General features: G+C 29.5%; 2 protein-coding genes across 2 annotated transcripts; one reads left to right on the top strand and one right to left on the bottom strand.

Annotated features, from left to right (window-relative positions):
- Positions 1-214: 214 nt before the first annotated feature.
- Positions 215-1,195, bottom strand: LOC106427310 (calvin cycle protein CP12-3, chloroplastic). The gene has a single exon (XM_013868041.3). It carries the CDS (start codon positions 730-732, stop codon positions 328-330), a length of 405 nt encoding a protein of 134 aa, XP_013723495.1. The 5' UTR covers positions 733-1,195; the 3' UTR covers positions 215-327.
- A 14,169-nt stretch (positions 1,196-15,364) lies between these two features.
- On the top strand, positions 15,365-19,630 carry LOC111207208 (pyrophosphate--fructose 6-phosphate 1-phosphotransferase subunit alpha 2). The gene is made up of 19 exons (XM_022705028.2): positions 15,365-15,610; positions 16,018-16,190; positions 16,267-16,379; positions 16,487-16,561; positions 16,650-16,763; positions 16,849-16,916; positions 17,038-17,121; positions 17,215-17,268; positions 17,427-17,507; positions 17,591-17,684; positions 17,779-17,852; positions 17,938-18,048; positions 18,141-18,185; positions 18,262-18,318; positions 18,448-18,552; positions 18,641-18,757; positions 18,868-18,971; positions 19,060-19,225; positions 19,315-19,630. Exons 1-19 carry the CDS (start codon positions 15,521-15,523, stop codon positions 19,441-19,443), a joined length of 1,854 nt encoding a protein of 617 aa, XP_022560749.1. The 5' UTR covers positions 15,365-15,520; the 3' UTR covers positions 19,444-19,630.
- Positions 19,631-23,127: the final 3,497 nt, after the last annotated feature.

Raw genomic sequence — 23,127 nt, 5'->3', positions numbered from 1 at the left:
ACTCTCGGACCTGGCGATTTAGTATAAGCCCAATTAACTCACTGGGCCATTGTGTTAAATTTCTAACCACGACAGAGTCGTTTTCACGTATTTCACGACGTCCGTTAGACAACAACCCACAGTTTGTATCTCTCTCGACTCTCCATAACATGTCTGGTTTTGCAGACAGCAAATCTAACTTAATTAGAATAACTCTGTTTCATGTCCAACCGTATAACAAATGCGACACTCTCTTATTGTTAGCATATAGTCCCAAATAATCACATCGAGATAATATATCTAAAATTCTACGAAAAGACAGAACATACACAGACACACACTCATTACTCAATCTTCGTAGATACGACACTCGTCGGTCTCAGGATTCTCTTGGCAGAAACTCTCGAGCGGATCCTGGTTCAGGAGCCTGAGCTTGATCCTCAGATCTGCTCTGGCTTGGCTCACCTCTTCCACTTCGTCCCACGCGACTTTACACTCCTCCGATCTCACGTCCGCCTCGCAAACCTCCGTCGCTTCCTTCACTTTCTCAACTATCATCTCCGATAGCTTCTCCTCCCTCATCTTCGTCCCCTTGTACTTCGCCGTCGCCGCAACCACCAGCCTCGACCCCCTCGGTTCCGTTTGTTTTAAGCGGAACATATCCGATCCAATCAATGGTTGCTGATTCTGCAACGCTCTGGATGGTGACGGAAGGATCATCACTCTTCCGTGACTCGCCGTCGTCGACATCATCTCTCCTCCGTGTATTATTTATTGCTCTACGACTTTATTTATATGGGCCTGGCGGACTAACATGGCTTTGGGTATTATTACAGCGAGGCCCTAGAACCTTCGTAGTTCTATTTGCCACGTCATTTTCAAATGAATTGTTTTATTTTATTTGTGTGGCATTATCCAGAAGACAATCATCAATATTCAAACAGTTGGTAGTTGAGATAAGCACAAGGCAAAGCTGACGCCATTTACCTACTCCTTTTAGTTTTTAGGTGGTGGTCACCAACTTTGATGTTTTGTGTTACTATGTTATACATTTTTCATGATCCATGATGCTATGTTTTACCTCTAATTGTTTTAGAGGCCTAATCAACACGAGTATATCAATAACCTTGTGCTAGATTGTATTTATTTTACCGTCTCAGAGGTTTACCGTTTACATGTACATTGATTAAGTACCGGTCTACATGGGTAGTTACAAAGGAATAACTGATGGGTTTCTTGATAAGAGCCCAATGGAGGTCTAAAATATATGTCAAAATACTTAAAACTAACATATAAATTGGTTTGATTTGAATATTGGATAGAAAATCAATAGATATTTCAAGCATTTTGGTGTTTTGAATATATTTTAGCTATTTTAGACATTTACTTTTGACTATTTATATATATTTTCAAGTATTTTAGACAACTTAAAAGTATCTTATATATTTTGGATGTTTTTAATATATATTAAATCTAAAAATAAGTAATATATTTAGGTATATAAATCTATTTCGATTACATTCAGGTACCCGAGATACTTCGGTTCGGATCGGTTTCGGTTCTTTAGATACCAAAATTTTGAACCCGTTCGGATATTTAATCAATTTCGGTTCGGGTTTGGTACTACTTTTTCGGATCGGGTTTGGTTCGGTTTTTCGGATCCGGGTTTTTAATCAATTGTCGTTTTGTTAATAAGGTGATTTGGAAACAAATCCTTACTAATAAAAGGGACCTTTTGAGGCTCCATAGAGCGCCCACATCAGCAAAAAAAAATTCTTCCGAAAGATGACACGTGGCATAAAATATAGTTTTACAATTTAATACTACTAATTTTCAAAAAATATAAATAATATGTAAACATACAGCATAAAAAATGGAAAAACAACATTAAACATATGTAATTTTCACTTAAAAAAGGCTTATCTCCATAATGTAACATTATTGTTTTATAAAAAAAAACAAAAAACATTATATATAATTTCGAAAATAATAAATATATGTAAACATACAACATAAAAATGAAAATACTACATTAAACATACGTAAGATTACCATTTTACATTTTTTATTTTTAAAAAATAATATGTAAACATACAACATAAAAAATGAAAAAACTAAATTAAACATATGTAAGATTACAATTTTTCACTAAAAAAATGGCTTATCTCCATAATGTAACATTACTATTTTGTAAAAAAAAACATTATATATAATTTCGAAAATAATAAATAATATGTAAACATACAACATAAAAATGAAAATACTGCATTAAACATATGTAAGATTACCATTTTACATTTAAAAATAACAAAAATATGTAAACATACAACATAAAAAAAATGGAAAAACTACATTAAACAAATGTAAGATTACCATTTTCACTAAAAAAAATGGCTTATCTCCATAATGTAACATTACCATTAATAAAAGGGAATTTTTGAGGCTCCATAGAGCGTCCACATCAGCAAAAAAAAAACTTCTCCCGAAAGATGACACGTGGCATAAAATACAGTTTTACAATTTAATACTACTAATTTTCGAAAATTATAAATAATATGTAAACATACAGCATAAAAATGGAAAAAGTACATTAAACATATGTAAAATTACTATTTTCACTTTAAAAAAAAAGACGGCTTATCTCCATAAAGTAACATTACCGTTTTATAAAAAAAAACAAAAAACATTATATATAATTTCGAAAATAATAAATATATGTAAATATACAACATAAAAAATGAAAATACTACATTAAACATATGTAAGATTACCATTTTACATTTTTATTTTTAAAAATAATATGTAAACATACAACATAAAAAATGGAAAAACTACATTAAACATATGTAAGATTACAATTTTTCACTAAAAAAACGGCTTATCTCCATGATGTAACATTACTATTTTGTAAAAAAAAAAATTTTTATATAATTTCGAAAATAATAAATAATATGTAAACATACAACATAAAAAATGGAAATACTCCATTAAACATATGTAAGATTACCATTTTACATTTAAAAATAACAAAAATATGTAAACGTATAACATAAAAAAATGGAAAAACTACATTAAACATATGTAAGATTACCATTTTCACTAAAAAAATGGCTTATCTCCATAACGTAACATTACCATTTTATAAAAAAAAAAACCTAAATATATCTATTTGACTATTTGTCCAAGTTCTTCTATTAAACTTTGCCGTTTTATATTAAAAATGAAAAAAAAACATTAAAATTTAAACATCTATCTTAAAATATAAAATATAGATATTAACTAAATATAAAGTATAAGAAAGATAAATACTCAATATATAGAAAAATAAATAATAAGTAAATATTATAAATATATAAATATATGAATTATATATACAATAATAAGTAAATGTACAATTTTTAAAATATGGAAATAGTACATTAAATATTAAACATCTATCTTAAAATTTAAAATATAGATATTAAGTAAATAGAAAATATAAGAAAAAGAAATACACAACTTAAAAACAATGAAAAAATTATATTAATATTTAAACATCTATCTTAAAATGTAAAATATAGATATTACGCAAATAGAAAGTATAAGAAAAGGAAATACATAATTTTTAAAAATGGAAAAAGTACATTAGTATTTAAACATCTATCTTAAAATATAAATCTATCTTAAAATATAAAATTATTAGTAAATAGAAAGTATAAGAAATAGAAATCCTTACTAATAAAAGGGACATATTGAGGCTCCATAGAGCGTCCACATTAGTGAAAAAAAACTTATTCCAAAAAACGACACGTGACATTTTTTTTTTGTAATTGTCCTTAATTTAATATTACCATTTCATATAAAAAATTAAATAAATAAATTCGAAAATTAGAATATGAAAATATACAATATAAAAAAATATACAATATTACATTTTTTAACGTTTAGTTTACAAAAAGGTTAAAGAAATAAACTTGAAAATTAAAATAATAAAATATACAATATAAGAAATGATAATATTAAGTTAAATAAATAAACTCAAAAATTAGAATAAGAAAATACACAATATAAGAAAATAATAATATTACATTTTTTTATATTTAATTTTACAAAGACGAGTGTCCATGTTAGGATACAAATCTTTTTTCCAAAAGAAGTCATGTGGCTCATTAAATCATATGACCGAAAATAATAATTTTGACCGGAATAAACAAAAAATAAGCAATCTCTATTTCTTACGGTTCAAACAATCTTCCATAATGTAATATTATCATTTCATAATATACAAAAAAATTAACAAGAAATTAAAATAAGTAAATATACATTGTCAGAAAAAACAAAAAAATAGAATAAATAAATATTCAATAAAAGAAATAGTAATATTACATTAAATATAATATCTGAAATAATGTATAGTTTTACATTTTTATTATTTCCAAATCTATACTAATAATATTATATTTTTACATGAAGAGACTGTTTATTTCCCTCTAAAAAAAATGGGTATAAAACCATTCACGCAGCAACAGTGAGCTCACACCATTGCCCCCTCATCAAAGAAGACTTCAGCAAAAAAAAAAAAACAATGACTCCACTAACTTTATAGGGGTTCTTCGCGTTGGAGCATCTCAGAATCACAGATTTTTATTTGATTATATTAACTTCTATCAGGCCGCGAGTACGTGGAGCTTGCGGTGTCGATTTTTTATGCCATGCGATTATGATTTGACTAAGCTTCTCACTTTTCTTAACAAAACAAAGAAGAATAAGTTATTGGGGTTAACTGATTCATTGGTTAAGCAGAGTTAAGAGTGACTTTGTGTGTTGTGTGTGTGCTTTGGCGGGTGAGAGTCAAATTTCACTTAGATAGGTGTATAGCTTCTTTATACATGAAATTTGGTTCAATGGTGTTTCGTTAACATCACATAATCTTTTGTCCATTCCCTTTCGCATAAAAGAAATCTCAGTGTGCACTATTCTGTGTTTGGTGAATGACATGGTCTAAACTTATATACCTGTCACTTTATTTTCTTGGAAAACACAATTTTTCGACATTTATGTTCCGTTGAAATTTACAGTGTTCGTGTGTACCCGAGTGTATGGTCTTGCATGCTGGTTCGATGTTCTCTTTGATAGAAGGTATCAAGCCATCACAAACTTATATGTTTTGTATTGCACTTACGATTAATATACCTTTAATGTGAAACAAATAAATAGAAAAGCTAACATATTATGTTCTCTTTATATCCAACAGAACTGCAACGAGGGTTCATGACTGCTCCTGCTGCACCAATAACCTATTGGTACCAAATAGAATGAGTTCCCTCGCAGCATATTCATGTCATGGAAGGGCAAGTGACCAGTGATAGACTTTATTTGGTCCCCCACAGTGCTCAGACCCTGTTCGTTTAGTTAACACTGTGACAATAACCAGCAGTACAAAATTTAACGAAAGACATGTAAGAGAAAGAAAGAAAACTGGTGTTTTTAGTAGCTGATGAGAGAGAAACATGTCGCTGGGGAGAAAAAAAAAAGACAAATGGAGTTGATGTTTTATTTAGCATCACAGATACTCTTGGATCTCTTTTATTGTTTGATCGCCGCGTTTTCCCATGTTTCACCGGAACGACCAATGAAGAAGACCTTTCAGTCGCTCATCTAAGTCGTTGCTTTTAATAAACGGACATGGCCTAGCAATTTTATTTTCTCCTGGACTGAGAACTTGGGAGAGGTTGAAGTTAGATTCTACACACGAGACTCTGTCCGAGCTACAGAACTCTAAATACTTAGAGAAACGTGTTAGATAGATTGAGGAAAAAAGAGCAAACAAAAGAAACATCATCAGGGGCAGTGGAAACTCTGGAAAAAAATGAAACTTATGAGGCAAGAGATAAGCCGCAATCTGCGGTTGGAGTAGAAAAGACAAGCTACCAAGATTAGAGTATACAGAACATTGCTGACGCGAAGTGCTTACGAGTTAGCAGGAGAGAACGTAACCGAAGTTTTGAACAAAAGGGTAATGGATAAGAAAAACATTGAGTTGAAAAATCTTAATTCGGGTTTGATAAAAGTGAGGGAGTTTGATTGATAAAGAGGTATGGCTTAGAATCTCATAATAAATTAGAAATAACAAACTCAAAACCCATGGAACCTAAGCTAACAAGAATGAAGAAAGTAAGTTTCCCAAGGCTACTTAGAATGGAAGTTTCATCCTCCATCCTTAACTTTAATAAGATCAAAGAGTCGTGGAACATCATTGGTGTCTTCACTTTCTCCTTCAATTTTTTGTAAATGATTGGTTTGTTCTCTTCAACAAAAATATTGTAGGAATAATATAAGTTTTTAGCTGCATGAGGAGTAACTAGGCGAAAGAATCTGGGGTTTTAGTAAATAATCAAAACAAATATCTTATAAAAATCATTTTGAAAATTAATAAGATATAATAAATAAAACTATATATTTTTTTGTAAAAATTACATTGAATAACTAGAATTTGGTGAAAAATAATTAACAAATAATAGTTTATTTAAAAATTTACATGATCTAATCCAAAATATAAAACTACAAAAAACTAAAAAATATTCATAAGAACAAAAAAAAATCCATTTACGATATTATTTTTGACATTTCATCAAAATCCGACAAATGGAAATGAAAACGAAAGTAATATCATGGATATTGTTTTTGTGGTTACCAAGCTCAATCTTAAAAATATTCACATGAAAATTGAAAGAAAAACACAACAGTGATTATTACATAATCAAAACATAATTCTTATTTTTTAAAAAAATTAATAAATTTAATAAATAAATTTCTATTAATTAAGTAGAATTTGTTTTTTCCTCATGAAACACATCGTCAAGTGAAGAAATTTACCACATTTGGAAAATTATCTAAAATTTATCAGTAAAACATGAATATAATGTTATTGTCTCCATTAAGCTCTAATGAACTGTTGTTCGATTGAGTTTAACCTTTTATTCTTAGACTATGATAATTATGATAGTTACAGTGACACTTTTTAATTGTGTGATTTTAATTTTAAACAAAGTAGGTTAACATTATATTTTCAAAAACACAAAAATTATGTAAATTCATTAGATATTGATAATTTAGAAATCAAATTTAATTATTAATAAAAAATAAAGTTATAAACCCGCATTTAGTTTAATTATATTTTTTAATAATCAGTTGGTGTTTATTATCCATTTTGGGATTAAAAGTAACAAAACAAAATTTCTTTTCATTTTTGAACAGTGAATAATTAGTTAAATGATATATCACTATCAAATTTGTATCTTTTTCCACAATGTAAAAACAATATCTTATTATTATAATCTTTTGCAATATTAAAGATTAATACAAAAGATTAAAAACACTTATATATAAATAGCTATATTCAAATATATACTAAAAAATTTGAAATATGTTTAGTTGTTTTTTAAATTGCTCACCCGCCCGTAGGGCGGGTTTAACCCTAGTATTAACAAAAGAAAAGTTAAATAAAATATATTAATAATGACATTTTATTTAAGCTTTTTGCTTTTATATTTTGGGCCTTTCTTGAATATATATAACCTTCGAAAACCCTAAAACTTGAGTTCTTGTTCCTCATTCAATCTCTTCTAACTCCGTAAAATAAATCGCCGTCGGTTCATTGTTTCCTGCTACCGGTGAGAATGCAGAATGATTTGTCTAAACGATGTTGGAGAGACGATGAAGGAGTGGACAGGATCAGTAAGTTGCCCCAAGCTCGGATTTTCCAAATATTGTCTTTGCTTCCACAAAGAGATGTTGTAACCACCAGCGTTTTGTCTAAACGATGGAATGCTCCTTGTTTGAAATACTTGATGATTAAAGGGATTCGTGATATCCAGTTTCGTCTAGTTGAGATGATTGCAAATAATACTAGTGATGAAGATCTCCTGAGGATCAGAATCGTTTCCTTGTCTTCCAGGTCATCTCTAATAAGTGAGATTGCATTTCCTAAGTATACTATCTTCCACCAGTTGGTATATTTGGAGCTATACACATCTCAAGCAATATGGTGTAATCTACTTACTCTCATAATCAACACTTCTCCTAGATTACAAGTCCTCAAACTTATAGGTTGTGAATGGGATTATAGAAAAGTTTGTTCAGGGAGATGGAATCAACCAAAGAATGTTCCGGAATGTTTGGAGACTTTTGTGTGGAACTGCTGCAAAGAGGAACAAGAAAAAGAGAAAGGAGTAGCGAATTACATTCTACGAAATGCAAATCGACTGAAGAAAGCAAAAATCATCATGAAAGAGTTTAACGCGCAGGAAAGACTTAAGATGCTTGAAGAGTTTAAAAGTGTGGTCAAGGCTTCAAATTCATCATGCAACATTCTTGTGGTTGAATGAAACTTAGACAAGTATTTGTTGTTTCATAAATCTCCTTTTTTTTTTTTATAGCAACATCTTAATTAATGTTTCTATTCGATCTATTATCTCTTTTGAACATTCTCTTTGAAATTACGGCTTTTCTTTGATATTGAACCTCCACCTCCACGCAATATATCTTGGGAATCCACGCGTTAAAGAAACTGAACAATCCCTTGATTTCTCTAGTATTATATATCAACTTTAAATAGATTGAAGAAACAAGAAGTGAAATCAAAGAGATGTTTCCACTAATAATCTTTACCATTGTGAATATTTTTCCAGTATCAGTTTGTCCATAAGCAAATACGCAAGCGTTGTAGCCATCGATAACCGATTTTGAATAGTATCATCAACAACACTTTCACGTATGTGTATAATATTTTACCTATAAGTAACCGTGTCGACGTCATAGTGGAAAAGTCTCAAAGAAGATGAAAGCCGCCAAAAAAAGAAGATGAGAGCCACCTGACCTTGCGATGAATCTGGTTCGAAAACTCTGTCGAAGTTGTAGGTTTTCCTCTTGCTTTCTGTTAACGTGATAATAACGTTTCTTGTGTCAGAAGCAACCGTTGCTCTCAAGTTTCTGGAGTCTAAGGGTTTCACTCGGCAAAACACACGAATGTTTCCTTTAAGGTCTAAAAACTCGTTAAGAATCTGCCTTCTTCATTTGTTCTGCTCGTTTGCTTCAACTGTTAATGCAGAGAGTTTATCTGTAACCAAACAACAGAGGACACAGAGCATAAATAAATAATAAGAACTAAAATATTCTAACAAAACATATATTCTCACAATTGATTCTATTTAATAAACCATGGTTTGGCAAATCGTTCTTGACTATCTAATCTATTAAATTAGAGTTTTGATCTCATGTGTTATATTTTCGCTTAGGACTACTAAAACATAGGTTCATCCAAATCACATTTTATACAATATATAATTACAAATGCATTTACATAATAATATATTAATATAGTTTTTAGTATCATTAATAAATATATCATAATATATGCAATTCATATTGTTATATTAAAATTTTAATATAAATTTTAATTTATAAATTGCGATTTAAATTAATATTCATTAAGAATATATAAATACAAACTATAATAATATATTGTTAAACTAAATTGTAATTTATTTATAGTATATTTTATATATTCTAAATTCATTTATTGTTTATCGTAAATGCTAGAACGTGATCTTCTACAAAATCTTTTTTACTATATTTATCATGTCGCTGGTGTTTGTGCTTTTCTATCTTATCTTTGTTTCGGTTGTATCCTTGACCATCTCCAATGTATTTTGTTATATTTTTCTCTAAAATAGAGAATCTTTATAATAGAGATGGAGTTTGCTCCAATATATTCCTTTGTTATAGTAATCTTCAAAATATAGAGTAAAAAATATAGATTGTTATTTATTCATTTAAATATAGAGGAAAAAAATAGTAATCTCTATTTTAAAAGAAGGAATAACAATGAATCGGAGTGAAATTAACTCTAAATGCTATAATAGAGGCAAAAATAACAATGAGTTGGAGATGCTCGTAGGCCTTGATTGGTAGAACATTAGCAGTAGCAGTATGCTATAGAAGCAGTATGCTGCAAGAGCTATATACTTTTGTTAAACTGGTTAATAGTATGATTGGTATAGCAGTATGAGTATGCTATTTAAAATTATTATAAAAATTAGTATATAATATATAATATATTTATTTTTAATGAATATATTTCTAATATATATATTAACATATAAAATTAAAAAGATATAAAATTAATTTATTTTATTTAATAATTTAAAAATTATGTTTATATCAAAAATATTATTTTAAAATAAATTTTATAAATTTATTCTAAAATAATATTTCACATTTAAAATAAATTAAATTACATAAATTAAATTATATTTTATATGTGAAATACTATTTAAAAAAAAATATTTTTATTGTAAATTAATTTTAGAAATCAAAATTTTATTTTGTGGATATAAAAATAATTTTATGATATTATTAAATAAAATAAATGAATTAATTATATATTTTTCTTAATTTTATAAATTATAAATGCAAATACTCTTTTAAAAGCTTCATATGATAGCACACATCGGTCAGAGAGCATTTGGAGAGCATTAATATTTAGTAAATGCTTTTCTAACAATTATTGATTGGATAATGTAGAGCATAATGATAATGCTAATGCTCTACCAATCAAGACCTTAACTGAATTCAAACGTTTAAAAAAAAATATCTCAACAAGCTTACAATTTTAGAGAATATATTTTGGTATTAAGATATATACCAACAAGTTTTTAAAATCCTATCTAGAACAATACATTTAAAGTTTAAACTTGAAAATATATTTGTTAACCACTTGTGAAGAGTCTATGCAGACGTTAACTATTTGTTAACAATTTGCATTTGTCCTATATTTATATAAATTTACCTTTTTTAGTTTCTAAATTCAAATTGTTTTATAGGTTTTTCATTATTGACAACGAAAAATATTAATAAATTGTAAAGCCCTCATTTGATCTGATCGAACTGTCATCAACAACTATATATGAATATGAGATTCATACTATCTTCACAAAAGATCAAATAATCCAACAATAAAAAACATAACTATATATGAATATACAAGAATCATATTGTCATCACAGAAGACCAAATTACCCAACATACATATTAATAATTAACATTTCAATTTTTATTATATTTTGTAAATAAAATTAAAAAAATACCGTGTTTTAAGATGGGTAGTATCCTAGTATACTCGATTAAAATAGAGTTATATTTTATCGACAGATTTTTGGACTATCAAATAGTTATAATGGCCCACCTAAAATTGACCTCTTTAATAATATAAGTTCAAAAATATAAGTATTATATCCAATAAAAAATTAAGTTTTAAACTAATTTTTTATTGTTAGATTGTTTTTGAACCATCCTAGATTTTCTCAAATAAATTAACATAATAATATTTAGATATCAAAATAAAAAGATTTTAAATATATATATTTTAAAATTCGAAATCTATTTATATAAATCCTTATATAATTATCAATATTTATAACAAAAAAATCAGGTTTCCTATAACCATATCAAATGTACGTGTAATAGTATATATCTAAATATTCTAAATTTCTCTACTCACTATTTTATAGTTACTGTTTATTGAAGCATTGGATTCCACCATTTTAAAACAATTCAAAAATTTAAAATATTCATCCGAAACAGAACAGTAACAAATATGTAAACAACCATTAAAAACTACCATAGTAGTAGAATGTGCTCAACTTGTAATAAAAACATAGAAAATGTCTTTATGTGTAAAACAAATCAAAATAAAATACCTCTATATCAAGAAATCATATTTTAGAAATGTAGATTTAATTAAAACATGTATTTATTAATAATATATTTATAGTTATTAAGAAAGAAATCAGATTTCTTAACTATATCGTCTTTATTAAAAGAAAAGTACAAAAAAATCTACTAGGCAAAAGTCATAGTAGAACCATTTCATTGATTTATTAATATGACATCTTTGATTATTTACTTTAATCAAGCAAATATATATCGTTTTTAAAAATCTTAATGAATCAATTTTAACTATAAATTTAATTATTTTTAGTTCAAACAAAATCAGTTGAGGAAAATCTAACAAAATCTAATTAAAAATTTTCAATGTTTTTATAAAATAATGCTTTATTCAATTTCGTAATTATTACTATTAATATTATTATAAATTAATTTTAAGTAAAATTTAAGAAACAAGAATAAAATTATATGCTATCTTTTATAAATTTTATAATTGCAGTTTATTGATATTAAAATAGAAGTACTATATGAAATAAATATATAAAATTTGTATTAAATTGGTAAATTAAACTATTTTATTTTTTAAATGTTTTCATCTAAATAAATATCATTCACTGTTAAATAAGTGTTAAAATTTGCACATTTGTTATAAAAAATAAAATTGTCAACATTTGTTAAACTTTCATATCTAAAATTATATATTATCGTTTTTTATACTCAAAAAAATATACAATTATTAAAATGATTATTACAAAATATAAATTATATAACTAACCTTTAATTCATGTGTTTTTCACAAATATGCTATTAGAAAACTCTAAAATTTAAAATTCATTTAAATATTAATAACAAATCAATTTAACTATAAATTTTAATGCTTATAATAAATAGGTTGAAAAAATATAAAAAAATATTTACCAAAAAAATCAACTATTTTTTATACAGTAGTGCATTAATTTAGTAACAAAATTAATGCACTAGTATAAACTAATGTCATATGAGAAAGATAAATAATAAGATTATAGAGTTTCACAATATATAACATTAAAATGTAAATTATATTTACAGTAATATTTCAAGTTTTACATTTATCAAATAAACAAAAATTCGCACGGATGTGCGGATCAAATCTAGTGTATTATATCTTATAATCTAAAATGAAAACTGAAATTAATGATTATTTTTTGTTATGTATAAAAAATTAAATTGGTGACGAAAGCATCATCACTCTCTCGTGACTCGCCGTCGCCGACTTCATCTCCTCTGTATATTCCATTTTTTTCCTCAAGATTATTGCTCTACTAGTTTATTTAAGGAAAATTGGGTTCAATAACACAAAAAAATATAATTTACTATTACTATCTAACTAAAATTCCACCCTCTCTTCTCTTTTCTCTCCCTCTCTCTCTCTTCCCTCTCTCTCTCTCAAAATCTAATTTTTGGGTTTTTTTTTCTTATTCCATATGGGCATGGTTGACTAATATGGCTTTGGGTATTACAAAGAGGCCCTAGAACCTTCGTAGTTCTATTTGTCACGTCATTATCAAATGATTTATTTTATTTTATTTTATTTGTGTGGCATTATCCACAAGACAATCATCTAACAGTTGGTAGTTGAGATAAGCACAAGGCAAAGACCCCATTTACCTACTCCTTTTAGACCATCCGCATTAGTGAACCCCATGGAAGGGGTTCACAAAACATTTTTTATTATTATTTTTTTTCTGTTTGATTTTTGTTTAAAAAAAAAAAAAATTATTAATAGGACCAATCACGGGCCGCCACGTGTCGTGGGGCCCGCACTACAGTGACGATCCGGGTTCACTGGAGTGAACTCCTCTTAGACAGGTTCACTGATTTTTATTATTTTAATATTTTTTTTTCTCGAAATCCGGGTGAACCAATGTGGATGCCCTTAGTTTTAGGTGGTGGTCACCAACTTTGATGTCTTGTATTATACTCCTTTCCTGAATATAGGATTTTTTCAATTTTTTTATCGTAGATTAAAAAATAATTAATGCATTTTTTATCTAACTTTTGTCTTTAATGTATGTATATTTTTTGCTGCGAAATCTATTGTAGTTTAATCAATTTACACCAAAAAATAAAATGAAGTTGGTAAAAAACTTAACTTTACCAAAAAAAATTATCTTTCACCCATAAAGCATATAAGAAGTTCTCGTGAATAAGCATTGACTGAGTTAATTTTAAATGAAAAAGTATTAAAAGTATTACACAAAATTTTTCTTCGTGGAACAAGGTAAAAATCCCAAAAAATCCTACTTTCAAGAACACAGAGAGTACATTTTTCATGATGGATCATGCTATGTTTTACTATTTTATGTTTTACTAATCAAAACTAGGCCAACATGCAGGGCCGGCTCAAGGACAGGGGCCAGCAGTGCATCCGCCCAGGGTCCACGTACAAAAGGGCCAAGACCAACGTACAATAGGGGCCCATATATTCCAATCGTTGAATAATTAAAGGGCCTTGTCTAAACTGTTCCAACCGAGTTCCTCTTTAAATTTTTAATATAATTGTTTGTCGGCAATGTCAAAGGAAAAACATCAAATTTATGTTCAACATATTGGGCTTTATGGACCATTGCGGTAGACGATAGTACATCATTTTTATAATTTTCTTGTGGATTTGGGTTTTATACACATATAAAAATAAATAATGAAAATTGAGTGATTTAATTTGGACCAATGAATAACTAAAGGGCATATTTTAAATCTCGCCCTAGGGTCCACAATACATCTGAGCCGGCCCTGCCAACATGAGTCTAATAGTAAACCTTGAGCTATACTGTACTTCTTTTACCATCTCAGTGTTGTGTATTTAATTACCTCGTCTCAGTGTTATATGTACATCGCCTAATTACATGGGCCATTACAAATGAAGAACTGATGATAAAAGCCCAATAGGGGTCTAAAAATCTAGTAGCATATATTTAAGGAGATTCATTTTGAGAAAGCATCTACATAGAAAGTAGCTTTATAGAAGATTTCTATGGGTAAGAGTGTGACTGGACGTAGTTTTTGAGGCAATACTTGAGGAAGAGGAAATCCAGACTCCTCCCATTGTATATTAGAGTGTTATCTTTGTAAGAATATTCTTTTAATTGAATGCTGGATATATTCTCCTATGTTTCCTTTTTTTATTTGCCTCTCGTTTATTTGGTACTTCCGTAATTACCCTTCACCTATCCCTCGGTGCTCTCATTCACTCTGCTTTCTAGAAACATTTATGCCTTTCTTATTTCTTTCTCTATAAAGTTTGGTCACATCTAGGTGGGAATTTCTCAATCAGCTAAAACCAAACCAGAGTGGTCTTCAGTTATACGGTCAGATCAGACTCTAAACCGATAAAAAATTGAATTTAAACCGAACCAAACCTTTAAAACAGTGAATTAACAAAAAAATAACCATGACAGTGGCAATCTCGTAATAAAAAGTATAAATTTCATATCTACGTTAGATTGTAAATAAAAAAAATTAATTGAATTTAAACCGAGAATTCATAATCCCTCAACACCAAACCGAACCTTAAAAAGCGAATTAAACCAAGAAAAAAAAAGAACAGTGTCAGTGGCAATCTCGTAATAACCAGGATAACTAGGGGGTAGTCGGGGAAAGCGAGGACTAATAAGAGTTGAAAAATTGGCGACCAAGGAAAAAAAATATTTGGCTGTTTGGTTGATCGTATCGCCAAGTCCTCCGCACACTATATAAACACTTTTTCGACGAGCACAGAGAAAAAAAAAAAAACTTAACTCACTCACCAACCTAAAAACCTCTCTCGAAAACCTAAAAACCGATCGATCGCTCCCCCATGGATTCAGATTTCGGAATCCCCAGAGAGCTCTCTCCTCTTCAACAGCTCCGATCTCAGTACCAGCCTCAGCTCCCTCCTTGTCTCCAGGTCCCTTCACGCTCACTCTTAATACTGTCTCGAACGCTCGGATCTCTATGCTTTTCGTTTCTCTGTTTCGTTTTCTCGCAATTTCGTGATCTCGCGATTTTTTTTTATGTATAGTGTGATTTTCTCCTCGAGGGAGGTTGCGATGGTGTCACTGTTCATGCAGATCTGTTGGATTGTGATTTGAGACTGTGATCTAGGGTTTTAGGATCCCCGTAACTGCCTGATCTTACTATTAGGTGGAGTTGCATGCTGACGTGGCGCCAGCGCAATGTAGTACTAATAGTTTTTGGTTGTTGTTGTTGTAGTTCAACGTGATTTTTTTTTTTTTGGAATAGTGTTTTTTAAAAATTTTTTTGGGAATTTGTGAGTTGAGTTTGTTATTGGTGGATGTGCATTTTTATTATTAGGGGACAACTGTTCGCGTTGAATTTGGTGATGGAACCACTGTGGCAAAAGCTGGTGATGCTCACATCATTGCACGTGCCTTCCCGCATACTCTAGGTCAGCCTTTGGCTCACTTCCTTAGGGCGACTGCCAAAGTTCCTGATGCTCAGATCATCACCGAGCATCCAGCCATTAGGTATGCTTCTGTGTATTATCTTCTCTGTAATTGTTGCTTTGTTGTTGGTTTTGAGTTTAGATGTTTTCTATTGTAGGGTTGGAATTGTGTTTTCTGGAAGGCAGGCTCCTGGTGGTCACAATGTGATTTGGGGTCTTTATGAGGCTCTCAAAGTGCATAACGCAAAGAACACTCTGCTAGGATTTTTGGGTAATGTTCTGTTTTTTTTTTTTTTTTTTTTTTTTATTTCTGTTAAATCTTACTTTCGTGTTGATCTCTGAATGATTATAATTGAAAGTTCTGTAACCTTTCAACAGGTGGTTCTGAAGGTCTATTTGCTCAAAAGGCCCTGGAGATCACTGATGATGTCCTCCAAACCTACAAAAACCAAGGTTGGTTGTAAAGATATTGTTAAGATGATTCAGCCTTTTTATTTGTATTGCTCTCTGACGGCTGGTGAATTAATGTATGTTGTATAAGGTGGCTTTGATTTGCTTGGAAGAACCAAGGATCAGATTAGAACAACCGAGCAGGTTAATGCTGCTCTGAAAGCTTGCACAGATTTGAAGTTGGATGGCCTTGTTATCATTGGAGGTACCTACTGTTCTCTTTTTTATAGTGTTGGTGATAAATGATATCTATTTTTTTGTAAAGCTTATTGTATGTTTTTATTGAGTAGGTGTAACATCCAACACAGATGCCGCTCATCTTGCTGAATTTTTTGCTGAAGCAAAATGCTCAACAAAGGTCCAACATTTCTCCCGGTTTTCTCTTTCTCAGACTGATACTTCATGAAACAATCAAGTGAAATGGTTGCACCTTTCTACTGATGAATTAGTTAATAGCAGAAATTACTTATATATTTCAGGTTGTTGGTGTTCCGGTCACTATTAATGGGGATCTCAAGAATCAGTTTGTGGAGGCAAACGTTGGTTTCGACACTATATGCAAGGTAACTGAAATTTATTTCCTTGCTCGCGCCAGTTCTTTCGGATAATAACATCTTATCTCGTTATCTAGTCTAATGTTATTCTACCGTGTACAGGTGAATTCTCAACTCATCAGCAATGTCTGCACCGATGCCCTTTCAGCAGAGAAGGTAAATAATATTTCAAGCCGTTTGATGTTTTAGAAAGGTTGCTAAGGCCACTTAACCATTTAAGTGTTTAGTCTGGCTGCATCTTAGTGTATTTTCTATTCATATTAATATGGTTTTCTATTCTCTATAATAATATATGTTTTCCTATGTGTTGCCAGTATTATTACTTCGTCCGTCTCATGGGCCGGAAGCATTCACATGTTGCCCTTGAGTGTACACTTCAGTCTCATCCAAACATGGTATTCTTTTTAAACATATACAATCGAAGTTGTTGGTAATGATCTCTATAGATTCTTACTTGCATGTGATGCCATTGCCTCAGGTGATACTGGGTGAGGAGGTTACAGCATCTAAGCTCACGATATTTGACATCACCAAACAAATCTGTGATGCTGTGCAAGCAAGAGCAGGACAAGGTCTCATAATTAGAACTAGTTTATGCAATGTTGGCAGTAGTGATGTCTTTTGCTTGCTCACTAACCTCAATGATATACCGTTTATTTGTTCCAGACAAAAATCATGGAGTCATCCTAATTCCTGAAGGGATCGTAGAGAGTATTCCTGAACTCTATGCTCTGTTGAAGGTAGTAATTTGAAAAGATAATTTTCTGGTTTCTTTGAGTAGAAAATCATAGTAAGTATCTTACATGTTGGCGTTATGCGATGCAGGAAATTCATGGACTGCTTAAGGAGGGTGTTCATGCTGATAACATTTCTACTAAGCTGTCACCTTGGTCATCTGCCTTGTTTGAGTTCTTGCCTCCATTCATTAAGAAACAGGTTCCATTCCTATAGCTTGGGACTTTCTTTGTTTTCCTCACATGTTTTATGAATGAATACTTACGAAATTTTTTCGTTTTCTCTTGCTGCAGCTACTTCTGCATCCCGAGTCTGATGATTCTGCTCAGCTCTCCCAGGTAAGTAGAATGAAAATGGTGACCGCTGTTCTTTACAAAGTTAAAATCCTAATCGCTCACTTGCTTTCTTCTGTAGATTGAGACAGAGAAACTCCTAGCTTATCTTGTGGAGACTGAAATGAACAAGCGCACGGTATACTTCACGTTCCCATTTTACTGATATTCTTTCATTATTATAATAAAGGGATATTGGTTGAAAGTTCAAGTTGTTTATTGGTTGAATAGATCTTTTCTCTTAAACACTAATTTTCGAAAATGACAGAAAGAAGGAACATACAAGGGGAAGAAGTTCAACGCTATCTGTCACTTTTTTGGTTACCAAGCTCGTGGATCTCTCCCATCAAAATTCGACTGTGACTATGCCTATGTAAATGATCGCCAACTGCACTAGAATTCTATTGGAAATTTAATAGTGTTTTGGAAACTGACATTATCAGCTGATAACATTATTGCAGGTCCTTGGGCATATATGTTACCACATCCTTGCAGCTGGTTTGAACGGCTACATGGCAACTGTGACTAACCTGAAGAGTCCTGTAAACAAATGGAAATGTGGCGCCGCACCTATGACGGTTGAGTTTTGTCTCCCTGAAATTTGTTTGATATATGCTCTTTCTTTTTGACTTGCTCCAAGTTTCATTCAGTCTTACTTACCTTCTCTCTTTCACTGGTCAATGTTTAGGCAATGATGACGGTTAAGCGCTGGTCCCAAAACTGTGGTTCAACCTCAATAGGCAGACCAGCAATTCATCCAGCTACGGTGGACTTGAAAGGCAAAGCATACGAGTAAGTTGCTAAAAACTCTCAACATCATTGAAATGAATGAAGGAGGTGAAATGGAGACTCGTGGTTATTCCTTCTTTTTATATTGCAGGCTATTGAGACAAAATGAGCAGAAATTCTTGATGGAAGATATGTACAGAAACCCAGGACCGGTTCAGTACGATGGTCCAGGTGCAGATGTAAAGGCGGTAACTCTGTGTGTTGAAGACCAAGATTACATGGGGAGAATCAAGAAGCTGCAGGAGTATCTTGATCAGGTACTACAACATTTTTTCCCCTTTTTTAATCATGTCAAGGCTTCCTTAGTAGAGTGTGTATTGATTATGTGTGATATTATGATTGTCAGGTGAGGACGCTAGTGAAACCGGGATGCTCTCAAGATGTATTGAAAGCGGCACTGAGCGTAATGGCTTCGGTGACTGATGTGCTCTCCACAATCTCATCTTCTTCCACCAGCGGTCAACAATTTGCTTAAATGATTTTCCATTACTACATCTCCCAAACTTTGTTTTAAATCTTTCGTCTTTGACCTTCCCCTCTCTATCACTCTCTTCATAGACTCACGTTTTGATTTTGTTTTCTGATTTACACAACTCTATTGTTCAAAGTTGAGTTTAGTAAAACAATAAGCAATAATATTTTGGATTTGGGTTTGCTTTTTATATAGTGACACAGCTTTTTTTTCTGTAACAAACCGAAAGTTTCATGATCTTCCAAAACTCTAGATTTACAAATTCATGCCCTTAATTAATTGAGTATTTAAGTTATTTAAAATTTACATACAATCTAATCTATTAAAAAAGAAATACAAAATTATATTTACAATAGACTGCCATTGCAGTATTTAATAAACCTAACAATAAATATTCTTTGTCTTTCCTGTTTTATTAAACATTTTTTAAAATTGATTTTTTAACTAAAAACATGGCAACAATAATTTAAACAAATCTAACCAATAAGGAATATCAAAACATGAATCAGTTGAGACATTTTTTTTCACGAAAAAGATGATTAGTTTATACTTTAATAATCATATCATGAATCAGTTGTATCTTACAATCCAATTTTTAAATATATTTATACTATAGTGTAAAAAAATGACGTAATAAGTGAAAAAATCATTTTAACCACACGAGATCAACATATGAACAATAAGAAAACATATACGAACATTGTCCATTTGTTCAATGAATATTATATCTTTGTTACTCCCTCCATATATTCAATATAATCAAAATATCTATTTTAATATATCTATATTATTAAAAGTGAAGTAAGTAATAGAATTTTTTTTTTCATTCTAATAACTACATGTGCTACCTAATTAATAACTATTAATTAATTGACAACAAATCATTTATTTTGTTAGATTTTTCGCTATCCAAACTTCAAACTTAATTGATTAACTACAAATCATTTATTTTGTTAAATTCTTTTCTAACCAAACGTACGAAACTTACGATTATTTTCTAACCGGATTATTCTGTAACCAACTTTTACAATAAAACTAAATAAATTTATTTAAAATGTATCTACAAACTTTAAATGTTATAGATATATTCATATATATCATTATTTTATTTCACATGCAAAATATAAACTATAGATATTTTTATTAAAATATATAAAGTTATTTTTAAAATATATATTAAATAATTTGATGATTAATACAATTCACACGTATAAATTTGAATTATAAGAATACAACAAATAAATTTCAATTTAATATTTTCTCAAAAATGAAAATAAAAGTGAAATTTATTTGGCATATAAAAAAATTTTTTAGAGACATGTATATCTATGTTATTAAAACATGATACATTTAATTTTGAAAATATAGATTTATTAATATATATAAACATAATAATTGGTACTCTAATTTAGAAATAAATACATCAAAATGGTTACTATAGTCAAAAATATAAATCGACAAATATATTATATAATATATTTTTAATTGGTTTTGTATTCTACCACAATATGAGAAATCAACAAATTACACACAATAAAAATAGTCCATTTATCACAATTACAAATCGAATAAATACCCATATGAATGTATGTTTGTACAACTATTATATTTTGTATTGTAAAAAAATTTATATGTCTATTTTATTAAATTAAACACTCATGCAGATGCACGGATCAAACTCTAGTCTAATCTATTAAAACTGAAGTACCTGAGTTTTTCTCAAAAATTACAATCTTATGCCATTGACTTAAGAGGCTGTTGTTTTGAATATTTGTTAAACTTAAATTGATGTCCCCTTTACCGATGTCGTTTTGAATATTTCCTTAACAACCAAACTTAAATTGATGTCCCCTTTACCGATTTAATTGGAAACTAAACCGAATGAACCTTAAGAAACTGTCGTTTTTCAAATTTCCTAGACAACCAAACTTAACTTACGTCCCCTTCTCCCTTTTAATTGGAAACTAAACCGAATGAACCAAAAATACGTAATTCTCCACAGCATGCCTCGGTTTAATTTGTTCTGCATAAACAAAACCAATAAATACAATGTTAATTTGACTACACTAAAAAACCTATAGTACAAATACTTAACCCCATAATTCTATCCAATATATATCATGTTTATAAATAATGTAATTGTCTTGCGATCATTGTTTTGCTATCAAGTAACTTTTTGTCATCTAATTTTTTAATTTCATCTTTTATTTTGTTTACTCGGTTTTATGGTTTGATTAATTGTATGATTTGATCAAACATGTATAAAATGTTATTATATATTTAAAATACTGGGTTATAATAGTTAGCATCAAAAAAATATTATTATAGTTAGTATTATTAGATTTTTTCGGTGTACAAAATCATAACTAATAATGTACTATTTTCCTAAATTCAATATCATTCCAACATTACTATTTCCACGCAATCGTCATAAATATAACAATATCAAGCAACTAACACAAACAATCTAAATCTAAAGATACTATCAGATACTAATAATAACGTGCTTTCCAAACCAAAGTTTTGTTTCCTATTTCAACGCAATCATTGTAACAAAAAAATATCAATTAACTAATACAATCTCCATATTCTCTTGTCAAAACTTCGAAAACACATATTCCTTATCTTCAATAACGAATATTCTGGTTTTACTGTGATTTAATTTAAAAGGAAATGTATTTAAACTAATTTAAAATCGTATATTCGCTTTGAATTCGCGCATATATCACACAACTAACAATATATTTTGTTAGTATTTCCTATTTAACCTACCATATAACAAGCCAGCTATATATATATATCTCATCTATCTTTCATGAAATCATATCATTGCACGCTACCAAAAACTAAACTAAGATGACTATTTCAAATCCAATTGGCGAGTTCAAGTTCATATCTAGAACCTTTTATTGAGTAAGGAAATGATCAAACAAATTGTTTGTTGATCAGGTTCACAAAAATCAATTTCTTTACAGTTTTTTTTTTTAAAAAGTTTTTTTCAATAGATTTTTCTATTTGAAATAACGTATGTTGTAACTTTACTAGGGGAGCTGCAAATCACTAACTCTTTAGATGCATATCACGCCTCTACCTATCGAAAAATCCTGGAAGCATTAGAGTTAACACAAAGATTTTAACTCTGTTTTGTTTTTAAAAAAATTTGACCCGTGACTAATTGTTCCTTTTTATCGTGATGTTTATGTTACTCAAATTATTTGTAGGCTTTCAGATGATCAACTTCCTCTTTCTCTAGTTGAGAAACATAATGGAAAAAAAGAGACTGAAAGAATTGTTCTTTACCTGAAGCAGCGGCTCTACTTTTGCCAAGCTTGGATATTTCAAGCTCCATCTGAATATTCACCGAATGATTGTAATTAATTTTTCTGTGATTGTGATTAAGTTTATGAACGAATATATATATATATACATGTTAATTATTTATATTCCAAATTTTTACAAAATACAAATAAATTCATATAAACAAACAAGGAACTGAAAAATCTAAACAATAAATTATAACATATAAACAATAAGAATGTTTATGGTAGACATGCCAAATTTAAACAAATATGTTATATGTAAATCTTATATATCTATAAAATTGAAATGCTGAAGAATACTTTTCTTTATAAAAGAAAAAGACATCGAGTCAAAAGCTAGTTCATGTATTAATTCAGAGATCCGAAT

Source organism: Brassica napus, chromosome C6 (assembly GCF_020379485.1).
Source record: "Brassica napus cultivar Da-Ae chromosome C6, Da-Ae, whole genome shotgun sequence".
Taxonomy (NCBI): Eukaryota; Viridiplantae; Streptophyta; class Magnoliopsida; order Brassicales; family Brassicaceae; genus Brassica; species Brassica napus.
Note: the sequence above shows the minus strand (reverse complement) of the source record. Positions and strands in the feature narration are given on the sequence as shown.